This window comes from Lichenostomus cassidix, chromosome 2 (genome assembly GCF_008360975.1).
Source record: "Lichenostomus cassidix isolate B80296 chromosome 2, HeHo_3.0, whole genome shotgun sequence".
In the NCBI taxonomy this organism is placed as follows: domain Eukaryota; kingdom Metazoa; phylum Chordata; class Aves; order Passeriformes; family Meliphagidae; genus Lichenostomus; species Lichenostomus cassidix.
In genome coordinates this window covers 40,362,757-40,385,629 of record NC_139482.1, presented here as the reverse complement: position 1 = coordinate 40,385,629, position 22,873 = coordinate 40,362,757, and the positions used below count along the sequence as shown (strand labels likewise).

The window sequence follows — 22,873 nt, the reverse complement described above, 5'->3', positions numbered from 1 at the left end:
TTGGGTCTCAAATACTCTAAAACTACAAGATAGTTTTAGCATGAGGTTTCCTAGTACCTCCTTATATTCTTCATCCTTCCATGGAAAAGCATTCACTAGTTTTTTTAATTTATTTTGCTAATTTTATTCCAGGCATTCTAAGACACTGATGCTGCAACCTGTGATTTCCTCCTCCCTTGTAACAGATTTAGATGTCTTATCTCCCCAGCTTTTCAGCTGGTAAGAGATTGCTTCAAGATGTTTGTGCTTTTTGGTTTGAATCCATTTTATGTTGGAAAAAAGCTATTCCCTTTGCCACTCACAGCCTAAAAAGAGATTTATTTTGACAAGTTCCCCTCATCGCTCACAAATTATATCTTTTCCCAACATGTCTTGGCTGTATATTCTTCAACTGTCTGCTTGAACAACAGGAGGTTGTTTACTTTCTTGGATAAATATGCAAAATCTACAGAAACCACTCTTCTTCTCTTGAGATATGGTCTGTTGTATACCTTGCAGCATCACCCATTATACCAAGGTGACCATTTTGAGCTGCCTAGGTATCTCTGCACTACAGAATCTGTATTTACCGTGCTCTCCACAGAGAAACCTCTCTGGGTCAGGAGAAAGAGAACTTAATTACACCTACATTATCCTGAAGAACCCCGAAAGATGCACAGCTTCCTTTAATGAAAAAAAAACATAGAAATTAAAAGGATCATCTCTCTTATTTTACTTCAGTGAGAACTGGAGCATAAACATTTCTACTGAAATCCATGCAAAACTTCTGTAAATAGAATAATAATCCTGTGACAGCTCAAAATCTCATTCCCCATTTTTTTTTGCTCCCTTTCAGTTGCCAAGTTGAATATTGCTTCCAATGACTAAATTTAAGACGTAAAATGCACACAAGCAGGAGGTAAGTCCAGTAAAAACAATAGGCAGGCAAAGAGAAGCAACCCATTGGAAGCTTTTCCAGAAGAAAAAGGAAGGGAAAAGATGAGGATGAAGGCCAAACCCCCAACAGCAGAGTGTTTAAATGCCTCACTACAAACCCCTCAGCTAGGTCACAAAGGGACAGAAACATCTCCTTGCTGTGTACCTTTGCTCTGAGGTGACAGCTAATTGAGAATCTCTTGACTTTGGTCATTTGCTGGGAACAGCACCATAACATTCTTTTATGACAGTTTGTGTTGGACAAATTTTTTCATGTTACTAGAAAAGAATAGTATGAACACACAGCCATTTCCATCTAGACCTAGGCTGATTTATGCTACTGTCTTCACAGTCTCAGGTTAAGTATTATACTGGTGCCCGCCAGCAGTGCAATACTTGACTGTCTGACTGTCAGCATTTCCATCATAAATTTCTGTTTTCAGAAGCTTATGACTTCGTTGTAAAATGTCGCTTGGGGGAGGAATCTTGCAAGGTCATTTTAAGTTACAAGACAGCAAACAAAATAAAAAAGTTAGTGGTTTCTAACTCTTTCTTTGCACTTTATCATTTGAAAGGACCTATAAAATGCTCGTTCTGCTGTTCAGCTGAGTGTGACAAACCTGTGTATGGTATTATTAATACTACTACCTCTTTAGGGAAGATACTTAAATAATTCTTGAATGGTATTTTATTGTGGGGTTATAAAAAGCAATTTTTATTTCATTGATTCAGTGCTACCAGTTAAGTCCCTCCCCAAGGTATTTACCAATGTCTCCTTGCTCCCCTTCCCAAAACCCAAGGAGTTCTTCAATTAAACTCATGGAACCTCAGGCTTGAATTATGCAAATTGCTTAGCCAAATTATCTGATGGCTCCCAACTTTCCTTCTTCCTCCCTCATCACCTTTCAGAGCTTCATATTAATTTTCATTTTATGGAGTCCCATTGATACTTGTCTAGGGATCCTAACCCACCTGTCCTTCTCTGGACTTTGCTGTGCAGTTCATGCCTGTCAATTTTCTTAGTGATGTACAGTCTACCAAAATTCAACCAGGTTTCAACACTAGACGGAAATGTGAGGGTCCCGGAGATATATCCTCACACAGACCTCCACACCACCCTGCAGTGTTGCTCTAAGGCCTTTCCAGGAAGGACTTTCAATGGAAATGTATCACCACGAGCATTGGAATATTTTACAGATATCACACAAAGTCTTTGGGGCAGGTTTGGGATTTCTAGTGTCACCTGCGATATTCAATTATAAAGCAATTTCCTGGGAAAGATGTAGAATGTGACAGATCATTCTTCTGACTGAAAGTAGGAATGATCCTCATAATACCTAAGCCTGTCCTACAGTCCCAGGTGATGGATTTATTCAAGCTAAATTTATAGTACCTTTTCAACCGCCTTCAATTAAACCCTTGAATAAGGAAGAACAAAGCATTTTTCCTCTTCACAAATGCATCCCTAAATTGCCTGGATGTTCTTTATCCCCTGGTGCTGCTGACACTTCTCTGTCTCCAGAGTAGCAACATCATTGACTCTCAGAAATCCCCCTCTAAATATTCCTCCTTTTATTTAGCAGAACAGCACCACTGCTTTGCTGCCACTGTGATTTGTTATTGCTTTATCTTCTCCCACCTTAACATCTGGAATTCACCCTTTGTGGGCCTGTGGAAAGCCAGGTCTTCCAGCACATACAGTTACCTCTTTACAAGTGGCAACTTCATCAGGATGAATATAAATATTTCCCTTCATGCTCTCAATACCTTCCCCTATCCAGTAACTGCAGCCTCCCTCAAAGACCTTCTTATGATCTCTGATCTGCCTTTTACTCATACTATCAACAATACTACTAATGTTCTGTTTGCCAAAATCATATCACCTTTAAAATTACATATTGAAATAAATCTTCAAATCCAGTTTCTTTCCATTTGGTGTTTTGTTTTGTTTTGTTTTGTTTTGTTTTGTTTTGTTTTGTTGGGTTTTGTTTTGTTTCATCTTGCTGATTTTTTTAAGAGTGAAGGACTATGATTTTCTTCTAAGGTCTAAAGAATACACTTACACTTTTAAAATGAAAGATCAGATGCTGAACTTATTAGAAGACTCCCAGCAACAGAGATTTAAGAGAGACACCTACAAATTTAAGTGCTGGGATGAAATTTTGTGCAAGGGCAACACAGTGTCCTTCCTTCTTTTGACAGGCAATCTTACAACAGACTGAACTCAAAGCTTCACATCCAAAGGAGTGCCTCCTTTTTTTCCAATATCCTACTTCTAGCAAGTATTTCTTCCCCCTCCTATTTCTTCTCATTTCTCTCTCTGCTCCAGGATAGGCTGTGTTTAGTCTCAGCTTCTGCTTGCCGGTGTCAACTGAAACACCACTGCCAAAAGACCACAGCAGTACGAGTCCTGTGGAATGCCAGCTCCCACGGAGAGCCTGGAGGCAGCTAATATGGCCTTGAAGTACAAAGCATGGGCCAGGGGCAAGGCAGAGGCAGATGTGCAGAGGTGATAGCATGGAGAGGGTTTTATGAAGCCACGGTCAAAGGCTAAAGTTTCCCTTCTCTGGCCCCTTGTTCATAAGCCTCCTCCTCAAAATCTCCCCTGGGGTGTACCCAGGCACAGTTGGCTCAGGCAACAGTGAAATGTTCTGGAAAGATTCAGGAAAATCTGTTCACTTGCTTTTGAGGGATGCAAAAGAGAGGAAATAGTTTCACGGCTTAACTTTCACTCAGAGCTAGTTCTGTATGCACATACTTTAAGGGAGGATGTTAATGTCACCAGACATTACTAAGATAATTTTGATCCAAGTACATTTGAAGTTCTCCAGGTTATAAATGATTAAGTAGCCACCTGCAGTACTTCTAATCATACCCATTTAGAAGAAAAATCTGACAATAGCTGCCTACCTTCAGTCTTTACTTCTGATTGCTTTTTGAATGAATATACTTATTCTGAGATTGACTATTTCCATAATTGGGCAGACTCAAAAAGTGACTTTTAATCATCATAAAATGTAATTAATAACTTTGAAACATCAAATTTTAAAATTGCTGGATGCTGCATCATTTCAGCATATGCAAATTTAACTTTTTCTCTAGTGCTTCTGTGGCTCAGTTTAGAGCTGTGGTAAGCATCATGGCACTTTCCACAGGCAGGCAAGATACACAGTGATAAAAGGTCCCAGGTCAGAATAGCCAGGATCCTCACTTGGGGTGCTAATTTGAACTTCTAAAATCTTACTTGGACTGCAAATCCAGCTTCCATCCCTTACCTGTATTGCATTGGTACCCACTCAGCATGTGCTCACACTGTGGGTACACTGGAACAAAACCTTCATGACTACAAGCAAAGCTAAACAAATTAACAATCTATTTAGTTTTACATGCAGAAAAAAGATACCAAATAGCACTTCATTACAAAAAGGAATTCAGCTGGTAATTAAATACTGTGTTGATAATTCTGCAAAGACAAGAGTTAGCATTCAACTATGGTTCTAAGTTCCTGGATTAACTTTAGCCTCACTCAAATCAGTGGGAGATCTGCTGTATACATTGATGGGGTGTTTTACCCCACTGTAGTTTGCATGGTGAATTACACAACCTTCAATTTAGATCATTAAAGGGTTCCTGAAATATGTTCCATAATTAAATACATTTTCAAAAACTAAGTCAATTTTTAAAAATGTGAGTTTATCCATGACTTAGACTAATCTATATTTAGTGAGGTAGAAAAATTTATGTTAGCTGCAAGAATGCATAAAGAACAGTGTGTGCCATCTTTTAGCATACATGTTTTGCCTTTATCCATTTGAATTCAGACAATATTACCTTAACATTTTTTGTGCATGATGATCTTTCCGACCAAGGGCAGAGGTAACACTACAATGTCACTTTTCTTGAAAGCTAACTTTTTATCATAAAGTACCTCATATCACTCAGTGGTGTTAGGACACTAACAGAAGTGCAATGACATACCAAGGCATGATGAATTTCAGAGAAATTTGCAAGATGAAGAAGTCATTTTGCCTCTACAAAGCACAATGTGCCTCTACAAAGCACAATGTTATGAATATTCTGTAGAAACAATGATCTGGGATTTTTTTTCCTTTTCTTTTGAAGCAGAAGACTGATTTACAGCAGAATTGCAAATTTCTCTTCTTATTTGTTTTTTCAATACCTTTCTATATATAGCACTCTATTGCTTAGCTTTTCAAAAGAAAACTATTTGATTTGAGAATGTTTCAACCTGAAGAGAATCTATGTAAATATTCCCTCAGAGTAAACATGGAACCTTGTCTATCTGTGCTAACAATGAAGTACATGGTAATGATATGTTGCCCGTTCTGTCTAAAATATCTGACTACTCCGTCAGGGCTTGTTCTATGCAAATATTTCTTCTTAAGCTCTTTTCAGTTCAAGCAAGTTGCAGTTTTCAAGGAAGACACATTTCAGTTACAGTTCCTACCCTTTGCGTTTCCAGCTGCTGAGTTTACTTTCTTCTGCTGCAAAATCTTTGCCAAATATTTAAGCAGTTTCACAGAATGGTTTGGGTTGAAAGGGACCTTAAGACCATCTAGTCTCCCTCCAGATTTCTTACAGGACCCCTTCAGATACTGAAAAACCACAATAAGTTCACCCCAGGACCTCTTATGCACAGCCAGGACCTCCTAAGTACAGGCCTTGATTTCTTTACCAAGGGGGTGCTTTTTGCTGTAGGTCATCTATTATTACCCGAGCTGGATCCTGCATGGATACCTTACTATTCCTAGCAATTTTTATTTACATACACCTACACAGAATGAACTGTTTTTTAGAGCAATGAAATGAACATTCTTCTGTGCTGGCATTTCTTGGTGGAAAGAACAGACATACAATCAAATAAAGTTGCCACTCTGCATCTTCCATAGCTGTGACACTTCAGAGCTACAGAACAGACAGCATTTGTGAAGGACCAAAGGCAAAAAAACGTGCATGAACCAAAGTAAGAGCAAAGGTTTCACCTGGCAAAGCCGACTCCTCTGCTGACTCCATTAGCATCTCTTAATATTCTGGTGGAAATGACATGTCCAAAGGGTTTCAGCATATTCTCCAGTTCCTGCTCATCCATGGACACGGGTAAATTTGAGATGTATAGATTTGTGGGATCTTGCTCTTGTTGCTATGACGAAATAAGAGAAATATCCCCAGTTAGGCTTAGCAAAACAGAATAGCTTATAGCTCATACAATAAGGGCTACTCAAAACAGGACCAAGCCAAGAATTCATAGCTGCATTAGAAGAAAAGCTGGATAATCTTTTCATGACAGCAACATATTTGCCAAATTTCTGCAAACTCTCATGCATATGCTTAATTCTGTGCGTGATTGCTCTTATTGAACTCAGTGACACTACTCATTTACAGAAAATTACTCTCATGCACAAGTGTTCTTGGATTTGTGTCCTAATTTAGCAAAGAGATTGTGAAGAAAACGTGATTTCCACAAATGTGCTAATGTTAACATAAATAAAGAACAAAAATTCAACACATGTTTTAAGCAGATGTGCTTTCCAGCCTGAAGACTTCCCATTCAGGCTGTTCATCATGAACACAGTTGGTTGAAAACACAGAACACTTTCCATAGTATCTTTTCCCTTTTTTTCCCTCCCCATTAAAAATGTCTTTCTTAATAATAAGCAAAAAGATCTAACTGGGCTGGGGGCAGGAAGGCGAGTTCTGAGGTTCAGCCTATGGTCCTGCTGAGACAGGTCACATGTTTATTCTGAGACTGAATTAAAACATCTTATAAAACAAAGCCTGTAACGAATAATTGAGAAAACAAATTTGAAAGCAGCTTTCTCATTCTATTTCAGATCTTTAGGCTAAACTTTCCATTTTGGTAACCACTCCAACTCCTATTTTGGCTCGCTGAACTACTGCAAAGAAACATGAAAGAGACATAGATGCCATATGTAAAGTAAGTGTATTAAAGCAGTAAAAACCCCCTTGTCTACAGACAACCGGGTCTTGATTGCATTAAATCAATTCAGTTATGCTCTTGCAAATTTTAATGGCTCTGTCCATTTTCATTGATATAAGCTTTACATAATATCTGATCACCCAGCAGTACAAGCCTGACTGGAATCAGGCATTACTATGTAATTTCAGCTAAGGTTAAATAACCAAAAATAAAAGATACTATCATTATCCTGTGCAGTAATCCAGGCAACACCTTATCTGAGAAAGTTCTCTGAGACAGAGTTTTTAATTCTTCTTACTACACATTTTAATGGGCAGAATTAATCTGTACTTGTTCAACATAGAGTTGACACCAGTAATACCCTTTTTTTGCTATGAGTTGTCCTAAAATCAGATTAATAATCTTGCAGCAGCACTGCAACCTTGCACTGTTATGAAATTACACACAGTCCTGCAGCCATCTGCCCTGGTTTAACTAGACTAGTTTCAAATTACACTCCATTAAAATCAGTGAGGATGTGCCTTGTCAAACACAATCATGCATTCTGTTTCTGGAAGATGTATGAAGACAGGACAGAACCAAGTTGTCTGCTCCATCTCTGCCTTGTACATTTAAGGCCTCAATATTGGAAAGAGAAATTGTTTCAAGCTGTGATTCACACACCCCATCTCTGCAGGGACAAGAATGACTAAGCCAAATCTAAGCAAAATACCAGAATCAGAAGCTGAAGAAAGTTTTTAGCTTCTCTTACCCCAAAGTCAAGGGAAATTTTAGCCCTTTTAGATGAGACAAAAACCTGCAAATGGATACCCCAAATGGTCCAAAATCAGGAGACATGTCATACTGTTGTACTGCTTAATGTGGATTCTGATCTAAACATCAGTGGATGCTTGCCTTTGGATGTTCTGCCTAAAGACCACTGTATTCTAGCTTTCCATCCCCAGACTCACTACACCATGAAACAACACATTACCATGCATGATGAATTCTCCACTATTTTACAAAATATAAATAAGGGAGCAAAGTAGGCATGCTCTCAAGATGCTGTCTATAAAAATATACCCAGCTATTACCACATCTTATAGTAAGGGAAGAGGAGAGGAACACCACGCACAAGAACACTGAACTTACTGCAATTTCAACTGAAGTGACAAACCTCTAACCTAGAAAAACTTCCTTTCCCTTTCCAGTTATCTTTCCCTGCGGTCATCTTCCTTCCTTCCACATCGATTTACATTTAAACAGATGCCAAAGCTAGTTCCTCTCCAGTAACCAAAATATGTTAGTGAGGGGTCAGAACTGGTACAGTACTGACAATGAAAGGAAAATCACGCAAACTGTCCTGGAGGGAAGGTAGGCGAGAAAAGAAAAGGAATATGAGCTTCAGATCACACTTTTAGCTTTGGGAAAAGCAAGCAGACAAGAACACAAACCGTTTTCTTTCTCTCATTTTTTTTAGATTTTTCACCTCTTCTGTGTGCAAACTATTTAATTTTTATTGATTACTACTTCCCCCCTCATCCACCTTCCACACCCCGAAGCCACACAAGGAAATGAAAGATGTAGGAGTTTGGAAGCATCTTCATTGTTACTAAGTACTTTGAAAGTCTGAGCAATAGAGGCAGGTAAAGCAGAGGCATTCATGAAGCAAATTGAAGCAGAAAGGTTTGCAATTCCAATTGGCACGGTTCTTCAGAAATAATGCCATTATTATGCAAACCCCTACCTATTGATTGGTTAAGGACTTTGATTAATCCACCAATCAGTGCTCAAGGACTCACATCCCTTGATAATATTTAGAAAAAAATATGCTGATGAAATCCCTGTAGCCAAAGACCAGACTAATGCGGAAAAGTTGAGTTATGCATCAGTAACTTCACGACAGCCTCTGCTTTCACTGAAGCAACTCAGTCCCGCAGCACATTAAAATGAGAACTCTTCTTTTGACTACTCAGTTTTCAAGCTGGTGCAAACAAATAAAATAAATAAGAACCGTTGCCAATGTGTCTCACTTCTGAACCAGGAACACATAAGCCTTTTAACTGTGCTAGAGATTAAATGTCGTTGTTTTAAATATCCGTGGAAAGTTAGCTATATTCTGAGGATGAATTAAAGACTAGCAGACCATAGTCACTCATTCACAGGGATTTGCCAAGCCTATCTTTTATCAATGTGATAAATAAACGCTGCAAACAGAGAGAGACAGATGAGGCCACTCATGCTACCTCCACAACACAACAGTGTTTTCTAAGAAAGGAAAAAATCCACATTATTTTTCCTTACTATACAAATATAACATTTAGAGAAATACCCCTTTCCCTTACAGAGAAATATCACCCCACAGAAACCATATATCACACAACCAACTGAAACAAGATGAAATGCCTTCACAGTAATGCAGCCTGGAGCGGAGCAGCCTTTACAAGCGTGGTGTGGAACCCAGCTGCCCTATCACTGTGCAGCCAGACCCCACTGCCACTTATCCTCAGGAGTCCCTGCTTCTCAGGCTTAGTCCTTCTCCCAGCCTCTGGCATAGAGGCTCCTTGTGATCTTTTTCAGTCGTGCAGAGATTTCTGATCAGCGTGGAAGTGCTGACACACATCTCTCACTTTGCCCAAGCCTTTTCAACCCAGATTCCCCAAGCTCCTGTGGGAGATATTCTCTTCCTCATCCCAATGCCACTGCTGAGCTTTTCACTGTCAAAGGTAAGTGCCCTGCTGTTCAAAATGTGCCTATTTGTTGACAAGACAAGCCTAACCAGAACTGTAAATCCAAACACCCCATGAACTACTTGCCTTCCATAATCCTAACAGTTGACAGCTAAGTTTCTGCCTTCAGTGAAGGAACACCTCCCAGGCTGCAGGACTGATGGAGATGTTAGTCTCTGGATCAGGCTCCCTCTGGTTAATTTAACTCTTTCTAAGATTTTTCACTACACATTAAAAAATGCTACTTCTCACCTTGGGATGCTAAAATCCCATTTATTATTGTCTCCAGTCCCAAACTGCACTGACTAAGCAATCAACAGTGAGAGAGCTGAAACTCTTTTGTTTAATACTGAAAGTCACTTCAGAACTGTGTCTTCCTCTGATGCCCCTAACAGTATGGGCAGGAACCAAAGGGATGGGGTGGCAGAAAGCCACACACTCACCACAAACAATTCCAACACCACCGTGCCTTAGATGCCTTGCGGCTGGTGACTTGGAGCCAGTGCAGTGGGGCCACCAGCCAAGCAGAACCTGGGCTTTGCTAGGGATTTCATAGAATCCTAGAATCACTAAAGTTGGAAAAGACCTCCAAAATCAAGTCTAACCATTAATCAAACAGTGCCAGGTCCACCACTAAACTGTGTCTCTAAGCACATCTACATGTTTTTAGAACCTTCCAGGGACAATGATTCTACCACCTCCCTTGGCAGCCTATTCCAATCCTTGTCCACCCTTTCAGCAAAGAAATTTACTACCCTAGACTACACAAGACACACCATGCTGGCCCTGCACCACAGGGGAATGACACACCTATTGACACAGCCTTCCCAAAGCACACCAGTCCCTTGGATCTTAATGCCCCACGTGTGAGAAGGGGGACCAGGGCCAGCCACTGCAGCTGACTGCTGTCCTGGAGGTTCACAGGAGCAGGAGGCTGCTGGGAGCAGTGGAGGGCTCTCTGCAGTGGGGCAGCACAGTTCCTCTGCCTTTCCCAGGCCCTGTGTGCCAAACATGGACAAATAATGGGTAGAACACCAGGCCAAGTTGCTGCTTTGTGAAGAGAGTGGTGAAGCAGCTGTGGAGCCTGCTGTGTGTGCCAGCTGCAGAAGCACCATACTCAAGACATGCAAACCTGCAAGTGCAGTCTCAAGGCATGATCAAAAGCCTGCTACTGGATCCTCACTGATGTTCATTTTAGCCAGGATGTCCCATTTGACAGCTCAAGGATTTTCCATGTACAGCTTGCGCTTGCACTGTAGCCCCAAAGAAGCAGGGATGAGCTTATCCAGTCAGTCCCAATCCTATGAAATCCTGGCAGAGCCTCACACCTTAGGCTAAGCACATTCTGGGATCCTGATGTGTGCCAGTCTGTGTGGATATACTGAGTACTAGAGAATGAGCCAACAACAAAAAAAAAAAAGGAAATTAAGTCAGTTTAAGCTCCTCTCCAGAGAAATGCATGGCTTTTTGCAACTCCCTTTGCTCCCACTGCAGCCTGTTTCACCATCACGGTATGAGTCCAAATACCTCAGCTCCTCTGGCCCTTGGGCTCCAGCGGCTTTAGCTGCAAGCATATATGGGATTTGGGCCATTCCGGCTGGGGATGTGCATGACAGACACTGTCAAAGTGGTCAAAAACATACCTAGGAAGGCATAAACCTGTGAAGGCTTAAATTTTTTAAAATTCCAATTAAAATTAAAAAATCCTATTTTAAAATTGGAAGATTTAAAATTGTGAATACTGCAAACTAACAGTAGGTCCAGCCCATGTCTTTGCTTAGGTCAGACCAACTCCAGTGGTCAGCAGCAGGCATCCTGCTGCAAGGCTCTGGAGTTCAGCAGTCAGGAGTAGTTGTACTGGGGAAATGGCCAGAAATTTTGTCACTGCCTTTTAGCAAGAACTGAGCCAGTCACTCAGCTCCCAAGGCCCGCGCCAAGGAAGCAAAAAAAGTTTAGAATGCAGAGGATTTGAAATGTGCTACACCAATGGGATTTCAAACAGGAAAAAAAAAAAAAAAACTAGCAGAGGGCAACTCCGTTTGCTGTTTGCTTTGTTGGACCCTCCCAGGCACTTTTGAAAGGAAGGCTAATGTTCAGATGGGATTTTCCCTCCCATATTGAGATAATCTTTGGATGCAATGCGTGAAAAGCTGAAAGAACAATTCCTGCTTGTGCGAGCTGAGGCTGAGCCTCGTTATGCAGTTCATTTAGTAATGCATTCTTTAAGGACACGTGTAGGGAGGGGCAGGCAGCTTTTGGCGATGTTACTTTTTTCCCAAAAGGAGCTCAAGCCTCTTCTAATCTGTGGTCTCAGCAGGACTGGAAACTGAATGGGGTTGATTTATTTTGAAACTTTATGTATCAATTCCTTTCATTTAACCTAATTTATTTCTCCTTATAGTAGCTTGTTCTAGGAAGCTAAGCACTAATTATGAGTTCAAAAATGATTTCTTTTTCCATCTTCCAAACTTATTCTGGGAATATAACTTTGTATGTGGATCAATATAAAATTCTGAACTCCTCTTTAAAAGAGATAATCAAATTTATACTAAGAGATCATATGCCTTTCTTGCCTTTAACAAATTGAGACTTCATAATATTAACTTCTACACAGGTCAATATTACAGCTCACCTTTAGAAACACAGTCCTGTCTTTCTGAATATTTTAGACCCAGGTTCAAAACACCCTTAATTAGTATTTTCCCCAAATTAGTTCATCTCTGCCTTGTGGCTAATGCACAGATCTTCAGCCTATGCATTGAACTCCTTGTCTCCTTTAAAGACCTGGGTTGAACTTCTGTCTCCTCTCAAGATAAAAATAGTCATGCTTTTTGTAGAAAAAGCCATTTATGTGGAACCACTTATATGAAAACAGATCATCTATAAGGAAACATTTCTGTGGCATTTCATACGTTTTCCAGTGTTTGTTCACTGTTTTGAAAACTGCAGTTGTATGGCAGCATCAGTCTCACGTTCAGTTTATTAAAATATTTCTAAACTGGATTCTTTATAGCCACTAAGCTTAAAAGACATTTAGAGGAAGCATGTAATACCTTTTCTCAGTAGATTCACATTCAATGACTCTTCTTGTTGCTTTATTTTGTAATATTTACGTGTTTAGTACTGCAGATCATGAGAACTTTTCAGGACATCAGAAACAGACATGCATTTAAAAGCTGATTTTATGTGCATTTGGTTAGATTCACACACCAAAACTCTGAATGAAAAGACTTTACCCCAGTTTTCTATTGTAACTCCATATATTCCAGCTGCTTTTCCACATTAACGTGGCATATTTTTTAACATGCAAGAGATGCCTGGTTTTCAGACGGAGTAAGGTACTGAATTCATAATCCTGGTGTTTAACTTCAGCTCCAATACCTAATGTCTTCAAGTAACATTTAGAGAGGTTCTCTCTTCACCGACCTATCCAGGCATGGCTGGATGCTCCTAACTTACTTCATCACTGTTAGATAGGATGAATATGGGCTAGTAAGGTGAAAGTTAAAAGAAAGGCACGCCAAACTCCACCACCTCCTGTTAGCAGAGAAGTGACAGCAGGAAACCCTTCTCCTCTTTTTCAGTGAGGATGGGAGTCAAGGGTATGGTGTAGTGGTTAAGGAAGGAAATCTTGCCTGTGTACACTCATGTGGCACCTTTCCAACCAATGAAGATACACCAATATGAAGTGATAGTAGTCCTGCTTTCAAAGATCTTTTACATTACATATTTGTTTCATATAAAGAAGAAACAAAAAAACTAACACTCTCATGAAACCTTTGCTATAGCAATGGTCCAGACAATGCAGCCTTCCAGATTTGTCAATGACATATTTTGAGCCATCATTGCAGTAACATGAGACTAACAAAATGAATGAAGTGCAGCTGCCAGGCTTCCCTTTGACTTTTTCCTTGCTTATTTGCTTTCCTTTGTGTGGGCACATTTTTAAGAATGTAGACAGCTAAATCAATGGCCAGTTAACTATTGATCCCTGGCTGGTTTCACTCTCCTGTTGAGCTCCACACCAAAAGGCTTACAATACTGTATAGAAAACCTAAACTTTACATCGATTTTATTAGTACACTATTTATTAATAATACGACAGACACAGTAAAAGGAAACTGCTTAAAGTAATGCTGGCCTCCTTTTCAAGAGTAATTCCAAAACTCTGTCATAGAATCATAGAATTGTTTAGGTTAGAAAAGACATTTATGATCATTGAGTCCAGCATTGCCAAGTCCATCATTAAACCATGTCCCGGTCTGTCACATGTACAAGTTCATGTCTTTTAAATCCCTCCAAAGATGGTGACTCCACCACTTCCCTGGGAAGCCTGTTGCAATGCCTGACAATCCTTAGGGTGAATTTCTTTTTTCTAAAATCCAATCTAAACCTCCCCTGGTACAACTTGAAGAAATTTTCTCTTGTCTTATCACTTGTTACCTGGGAGATACAACCCACACCTGGCTACAACCTCCTTTCAGGCAGTTTTAGAGAGAGGTAAGGTCTCAACAGAGCCTCCTTTTCTCCAGGCAAAACAACCACGACTTCTTCTGTTGCTCCTCATAGGACTTGTGTTCCAGACCCTTCACCAGCTTTGCTGCCCTTCTCTGGACTTGCCCCAGAACCTCAATGTCCTTTTTGTAGTGAGGGGCCCAAAACTGAACACAGCACTCAAGGTGCAGCCTCACCAGTGCTGAATACAGGGGGACAATCACTGCTCTGGTCCTGCTGGCCACACTGTTGCTGGTACAGGCCACGACGTCATTGGCCATCTCGGCCACATGGTCTCACTCCTGGCTCATGTTCAGCTGCTGTCAACCAGCAACCCCAGATCCTTTTCCACCAGGTAGCTTTCCAGCTCTTCCTCCCCCAGCCTGCAGTGGTCAATGGGGTTGTTGTGACCCAAGTGCAGGACCCAGCAGTTCACCTTGTTGAACCTCATACGATTGGCCTCAGCCCAGCAGTCCAGCCTGTCCAGATCCCTCTGTAGAGCCTCCCTACCCTTCAGCAGATCAGCACTCCTGCCCAACATGATGTCATCTGCAAACTGAGTGAGGGTGCTCTCGATCCCCTCATCCCAGATCGTTGATAGAGATAATAACAGGACTGGCCCCAACACTGATCCCTGGGGATCCAGTTGCCAACTGGATGCAACTCCATTCACCACCTTTCTCTGGGTCTGGCCATCCAGACGGGTTTTACCCAATGAAAATGCATGCATCCAAGCCATGAGCAGTTTCTCCTGGAAAATGCTGTGGGAAATGGTGTCAAAGGCTTCAGTAAAGTCTAGGTAAACAACACCCACAGTCTTTCCCTCATACACTGAGTGTGCCATCTTGTCATAGAAAATCAGCATGGTCAAGAGGTACCTGCCTCTCATACACCCACCCTGACAGGGCCTGATGCCCTGGTTGTCCTGTATGTGCTGCATGAATGTGCTCAAGACGATCTGCTTTGTAACCTTCCCTGGCACTGAGGTCAGACTAACAGGCCTCTAGTTTCCTTTGTCCTCCTTCAGACCCTTGTAGGTGAGCATTACATTTGCTGGCTTGAGTCAACCAGGACCTCTCTGGTTGGCCAGAACTGCTGGGAAATGATTGAAAGTGGCTCAATGAGCACTATGTCAGCTTCCTCAGTATCCTTGGGTGGATCCTGTCTGGGCCCATGAACTTGTATAACAGGTCAATAATCATTTTCCCTGGGATTATGTGGGCTTCGTTCTGATCCCATCCTCATCTTTCAGATCACCTGAACAACTACTGGTCTTATTATCATGGACTGAGACAAAGAAGGCATTAAGTACATCAGCCTTTTCCTCATCCCTTGTCACTGTTTCCCTCTGCATCTGATAAGGTATAGAAATATTTCTTAGCTCTCCTTTTGCTGATGATATATTTATAGAAGCATCTTTTATTTTCTGTCATGGCAGTAGCCAGATTAAGTTCTAGTTGGGTTGTTGATCCCAACATGTTTTTTGGGGAAGAAGCCCTAATTGTTACATGACCATTCTCAGGTGCTCCTGAGGTTTCTAACAAATCAATAACCCCTGTGTTCTTGCTACTGCATGGATCTCCATCCCCTATCTCCACTGAGACAGCAGATCTCGCTAGCACACTGTCCCTCAAACACTGGCATGATGCCCCCAGGCTTATCTCTACTGAGCCTGGTTTTATCCCTTTTCCACTTTAAATTTTTTTGCATTAGGCATTGTTGGAAGCATGAGCTATCTCCTCAACCAAGACTGCCCAAACATGGATGATTCCACAGGGAAAATACTCAGAACAGAGGACATTCATTCATTCAAAGTAGCTTATTTTGTCTTAGGTACCTTCAAAAGAATCTCTGTGTTGTTTGATGGTCTTCCAAAGGCTCCAATACGTAAAGATTTAACATCCTGAGATGTTAAAACTCACACCCTGACAGATCGACTTCAGAGTATCCACTATGCCTTTTTAGACATAGTGCTGACTGCATGTTTCATAAATTATCTTTCTTCTGGGCCCAGCCTGACCTGGTGTTTACACTATGATGGTTCAAAATTTATTAACAATGTGGTGTTTCCAAAGAGTCACAGGAGATTTGGCCCCAGAATAATTATGCAGCCACTATACAGAAATAATTAAGCCAAATCCATAAAACATTCTAAATATAGCTAAAACTAAACCTGCAACATCCATTTTCTGTACAAGCTTGATTGTCACTAAGTAATTTCAAAAGTCTGTTAACAACAAGGATACTTTCTGAAAAGACACAGTGGTTCTGCACATGAACACAGAAAACACTCCTAAGTGCTATTCTGAAGAAAAGCATTTTCCCAATGATTTTCAAAATTATTTTATTGTTATTTGCATAAGTAAATTTAAGCACTTCTGAACTTTACAATGATCCAAGAAAAGAACTCCTGCCATTTGAAATCCTTTTCCTGGGGTCATCTGATCAGAAAAGAGAGATGTGACTTGGGTACCCAGCATTACTGTGCCATCACTGAAACACTCTTGGCAGTTACTTCTTAAACAAGGCATAAGCTAAAATTTGCTCTACCACATTTTGTCCAAAAATTGCAAACAAGCAAATTCCTAAACCCTGTGACCTAGGAAGAGAAAAAGCAAAAAGTATTGTAAGAAATTATTTGTCACAAATACCTGTATCAGCTCCACAGTGGCGTATTATTTACAAGTACAATTTTAATTAAAACCATGAACTTTAAAAGAGTTCACAGTTTATATATGCCCTGAATTTCTTCTCTCTGTGCAAACTATCAGAGTGCTGTGTCTGCTGTGTAAGCGGGACTCAGCTTTCTTTTAATTAAGTTTGTTCATGGACAGCACAGCATTTGCTAAAGCTAAATATTGCCGGAACTGAATTGTTATTGGTCTGTCCAGCACAGAGCTGCTGTAGAAACTTCCATCATGCAATTCACCTGCCAATGGTGATTTGATTTGCCCTTAGTCTTGTGGGGGAAACAGGGGCTTGAGTTGGTATGGTTGCTGCCTTCAGAGAATTCTGTAAGACACATGGTACCTCCTTTCACTTCCAAAAAGCACAATCATAACCAGAACTATCAAAGACTGATATAAGAACCTCTTAATCATACTTTTGCTATTACAAGGTGAGATTTTTAAAACTCCTTACTTCACCTTCCTAGAAATGAATTTCCAGTTTCCTACTTGCACAGTGCAGTGCACCCAAAAATGCAGATCAACTCTAAAAAAATCATTGTGTCATTCTAGCTTTGAATATATTCAGTTGCCTCCATATTTTCTTTCACACTGTTTTAATGACTGGTTTGCTATTTTTATTGCTGTTAAGTAAGAATCAGTTAATTACCTCAGTTGCTCTGATGGCTGTCTATAGCAATTTCTGAAAATGCTACACAATCCCCTACCCATGAAGGTGAATCAGAAACTCACTTATAACCTCTGGAAGAAAAGGCTAATTTGTCAGATGAGCTGCAATTGAATTTGAACACCCAATCTATTTATTTTGATTTGTCATCGATGGTGTGCCGGTGAACTTATGACACATTTTCCTATTGCCCATTAGACAATATTGCCTCAAGTATGTTTGTTTGCTTTATGCTATACTGGGTTAATGACATGCTGATTGATGTATATTTTGCAGGATTCTCTTACTGATATTTAGATATGAGTCAAGTCCTTTTCCCCTGCAGAGAGCCAATGAATCTTGTGATTTAACTCTGCTATTCGCTTTCTGCCTGAATTGTGTTTTACTGTCCAACAGAAAAGGCTGTATTTGTGATGTGCAACAGAGAACAAAGAGGTCACAGAAGAGATTACTTCCTTTACAGAGGACATAGCATGAGATCAGGCCACAGATAAACTTTCCATTATCAATAATGGAGGAAAGAAAACTAATTCGACCTAAATTTCCATATGCACTAAATCAATAACGTTAAATTAACAACTTAATTTAAAGTGCTCTTAAATAAAAGAACTTAGAAGTATGCACTAAAACATCCCATTTTTATGGATTCATGTGATTATTTGTAATTTTGAAAAACATACAAATAAGTATTTAGTAGCACTGCTTACTTCAGTTCTTTAAAAAATACCTGCAGTGCCACTGACAGTAATTAGTTGAAATTTTTTTCTTATGTATGTAAAATATGCAGTGAAAAGAATTCTGATTGTAATAATATCTGAAAAAGAAATTCACAATTATTTTTGCTCTACTTAAAATCATAATACTTCCAAACACCTTATTTAAACACCAAGCATTTCAAGATGGAACTCAGGCAACATAACTATTACAAGAGTTCTACAGTACTACATCCCATAAGCTGGAATATCAAGAGTTATGATAACAGATACTCAGAAGCTGGATTTTTGTACAAAGCAATGCAGATTCTAGAGTAAATGATTAAAATTATTACAGAATTTCTAGATCTTGCCTTTTTAGTCTACACTTGTCAAGATGGCAACTCTCAAAAGTGGTGGGTTTTGGAGCTGACTGGGCTGTGCTACTTCCAAACCTCAAGGTTTAACACAGAATGTCTCTATTCTCATGACAGTAATATTAGACCAAAGGGATTGCAAATGGTAGTGGAAACAAATGGTTTTCTCCCCAGTCTGTCTCAGAATACAGCACCACTTGCTCAGTGCAGAGGCTACAGGATGTCATAATGCAGCAGCAGAGCCACGAGTTACAGATGTGCTCATGCACACACAACCTGTACTTGGCCAGGGTGGCTTTAGGACTTTCTATTCACTACTTCTAGCATCCGTTCTTCCTACAGACAGAGTATTTGCTCTGTCATGGCCTGATCCTTCTCTAACTGAATGCTACAGAAAATTTTTCTTTGGTTTAATTGGCAGTGTAAGGATCTGTGCTTGGAAGATATTTTCAGAACTTCATTCAGATTACTAAAGATGAAAATAACCCAGTTAATGCATTTCTTCTGATGATTATCCTGCATTTATTGTTTACCTTCAATATTTCATTTCAAAACTGCCAGAAAAATGAAGACAACACAGATTTGCACATGAGGTTAAATTATTATCAATGTTGCATCCACCTATCCTAATCACTAGATGAGTGGGAACTGATGTGTTTCTCTGGAGAAGCTTCTCAAGATTTGGGACTAAGTCTGAGGAATCTAAGGAAACTCAGATTTCTTCACATAAAATTCAGAGGCTTAACATTGAACTGTCTACACTTGGACTGGAAAAAGACTGTAGCTATTAACAGTAGTAAGTTATCAGCACTGGGACAGCATTAAAAGCTTTAAGAGGACTTTTTGGGACAGTATAAGGTTTTTTAATATTTGACCTACTGACCCAAAGGCGAATTCAAGCAGTGCACAGATCCCATGTGATTGCTTGTGAAGAAAACGGAAGGCTTTCTTTTGTCATGTTTTGTGTTACTTCCTATAAACCATAAATGAAGTCAGAATTTTCTAGTCTGGGAATTCCTGTTGGGATATAGGTTGAGGCCTACTTAGCCTGAGTCCATACAAATTGCTAGAGAACAGTTATTCATCTTGATGCACATGCCAGAAATAGAAACCTACTAGTCCTTGAGGATGCATCAATTTTCAGGGAGTCTGGATTCTTTTAACTACTAAAGAAACCCAAGGAAAAAAAATCTACATAGACACTGCTTAAGGAAACCAAAATCCATCATAAAACACTGCCTTGACAGTTTTATTTTGAGAAATCTGTATTTAACACAGACAAAAATACCATTTCCATTTAAGATCAGACTCAGCTCACAAAACATACATGGCAGAAATACTTGTACTATATCTAAATGCATCAGATATAAAAAGGCAAGCAAGTCATGTTTCAAATGTGACAAGGGATGGTTATCACTCAGAAGCATGACAGACACAACATTACCACATTTTCCCTATTTGTGGAATTTCCAAAGCTGAGTCAGCACATCCCAGCAGAGGGTTAACAAAAAGGCCTTGAAATACTCATACAATACTTCCAGAGATGAAAATGAGGAAATATTATGAGTAAGGGAAGACAATGAAACTTTTATTTATTTAAAACACAACATTCTAAAATAGAACAAAAAGGCAGGATTGAATTGCTGTGATTAACACTGCTGAATCCCATTGCATGGGATTCACACAGCAGCTGAGCTGTCTGTGCTTTCCTCAGCACAGACATCAGAGCAGGTCTTGCTCCATGTGATGAGATTGCCCTGGTAAATGAAGTTGAGATTAGGAGCCAACATCAGGAAAGAAGCATGCAAGGGTTAATGATGGGGTTAAAATCCTGCCTCTTTGCCAAATCAAGTGGACATGGTCCCGTGGTGTCCAGGTTGGAGTCTTAGCAGTGCTGGCACTGTTCCACTGAGTTTTTTTCTGCCAGAGAAGTCCACTGTTCCACAGCTGCAGTCAATGTCAAAAAGCAGAGCCTGGACAGAAGGTAGCTGAAGGGGCACAGGGTTGTGTAGGACTGCTTCCCTCCCTGCTCTGCCCCTAGCTAACCTGGGGCTCTCACCAGATTCAGGGGAGTTGCAAAGACTACAACTAATGAATAAGGAATACACAGCAATGACAGGAAACAAATCAATAACCCATGATGGCCAGAAAAGAGGGGCCAGGTGTCTGTCATTCCTCATAGCCTGCTTGGGAAGAGAAGATGAGCTAAGCATCAAAACAGAAACACAGCACCACTGGGGAAGGAAGCATTATTTAAGAGTGTATTATGCTTTGTCTAGGCAGAAAATAGGGATCTGAGTGGCTCAATGCATTACCTAGAGATTTGGGGAAAGTCAGGTGAGAGTAGTAAGAACTACTATACCTCTACAATACTGGGGGAGGAAGGAAGAATAGAGGGAGCAGAATGAGAAACATGGTTCTTCTCTTGCCATTTGATGTAAGAAGAGAGGAAAGGGGATTTTGGAAGCAGTGAACCAAAAAGGAGTCTATGAACTCTCTTACTTCCCAAAACCAAGGCAAGCACAAGTTCTTAATGAGTTTCCCTACAAACCTTTCATTAGTTTCCTCTACCTTTCATATCAGCTAGAAGAATGCCATTTTCTGAGCAATGAACACTGACTCAAGTTTTCCAAGCCAATGAATGTTTACAGCTGCATATTCACAGAGAAAAAGACAAAGTCAGAAGTCTGCAGAAGGACGGAGAAAACCACTCTGAAATTAGTAAAGGTATAGCAAGGTGGACAACATGGCAAGTTCTATTCATCTGTGAAAGGTCAAGGCAGATTTACAAAGCAAATTTTTTTGAGCCATGAGGAGCTATAACCTGGTCCTACTGTGGAGAGGAAAAAGAATTTCCCCCTGCTCAAGAAACTGTGTGAAATGGCACATGTGCTGTTCTTGTGGCAGAAACAAAGCATTTTGAGAAAGCCATTAAGTAAAGATATTTGAAATAACAGATGCAGTTGTCAGCTGGTGAGATGCATCAGGACTGGAGTGGCTGGACAGGGGCTGTGCAGCACAGGGCTGTTCACAGGCTGGCAGGGACAAGCTCAGAGGTGCTGCTGCATGAAGCTCATGAAATTCATTGCCTTTGGAACCAAGAGACCAGGAGGCAAACTGTGCAGGGGTGGCAAAGATTCTGCAAGAGAACACTATAGCAGAAAGATACTATAAGTTGAAATTCAAACAGAGCACAATACATGACCCTGAATATACATGATCAGTCCCAGTGAGGAGGAGAAGTGGAAGAAAGAAATGGTCCAAACCCTGTAACTCCATCTTTCCTTCTGTTTCCAGAAATCTGGACTTGGCTGGCTGTGACTGCTTACATGTCAAAGACTTACGTTGTACTAAACTGACCTGTGAGAAAATAGACTAGCTTTCCATTATTAAGCTCTCTTGAGGTTCATGCTTATTTGTTCTTATGTCTATACAATATTTCAGCTGTGTTTAAGGTATATACATATATGTGTGAGCCTCTGTGTGTGTATAGGTGTGGAATCACAGAATGGCCTGGGTTGGAAGGGACCTTGGAGGTTGCCCAGTTACAATGATCTTTTAAATAGTCTCTCTCCATCAAAGATGGAATAATGTGTTTGAGTAAATAAGTATAGTGCTATATTATACATGAAACAACAAAATATGCACATGAAAGTGGATTCCAGTTTATGTATGCTTTCAGTTTTGAAGATCTGGCTAAACAGATGCTTGTGTGTAAAAACATGTAAGACTACATCCAGACTTCCAAAAGAAGGATGCACATTTGCAATTGTGCATCATATATGTGAGTGACTGTATGAAAGGGAGGTATCCCCATACATAGTCACTCAATGTGCTTAGCTGGTGGTCTACTTGCATGTGATTAAATATATCTGCATGTAATCATATTTTACATTTACTTGTATATATGATAAACTGTTAATGTAAAAAAGTGATGGCTGAACAAATCCAACAAATAAAGGATGTTATTATTCTTTTCTCACTTATAAATCATAAGCAACTCTAAGAATTTCTGCAGTAATAAAACTCTGAGACAAGATGTACAGGCACTCCTTGAGTCCCAGACTGGAAAGGAATTACAGTTGGGCATTTTGGACAATAGTGGATGGCTGGGAATTAAAGACAAAGGGGAATCTGCAGCAGGGTGTAAAGTGAGTGGTGTGGTCTCCTCCTAGGATGCTGAAAGCTGGACCTGATTCTTGCGTTGGTCCTTAAATGATCTGAGTTATCAGAACAAGGAAATGGGTTCAAACTGAAAGAGAGGAGGTTTAGATTAGACACCAGGAAGAAATTCTTTACTGTCAGGGTGGTGAGGCACTGGAACAGGTTGCCGACAGAAGTTCTGCATGTCCCACTCCTGGCAGTGTCCAGGGT

At 40.2% G+C, this 22,873-nt stretch overlaps 1 protein-coding gene across 9 annotated transcripts in view; it reads right to left on the bottom strand.

Moving 5' to 3' along the window:
- The window catches only part of RBMS3 (RNA binding motif single stranded interacting protein 3), a 713,047-nt gene that overhangs the window by 149,589 nt on the left and 540,585 nt on the right, over positions 1-22,873 (bottom strand). For all 9 annotated transcript variants that reach the window (XM_085051163.1, XM_085051162.1, XM_085051159.1 and 6 more), the window contains one exon: positions 5,919-6,076. In XM_085051163.1, the coding sequence (XP_084907289.1) occupies positions 5,919-6,076 (158 nt within the window). The remainder of the gene's footprint in view (positions 1-5,918; positions 6,077-22,873) is intronic.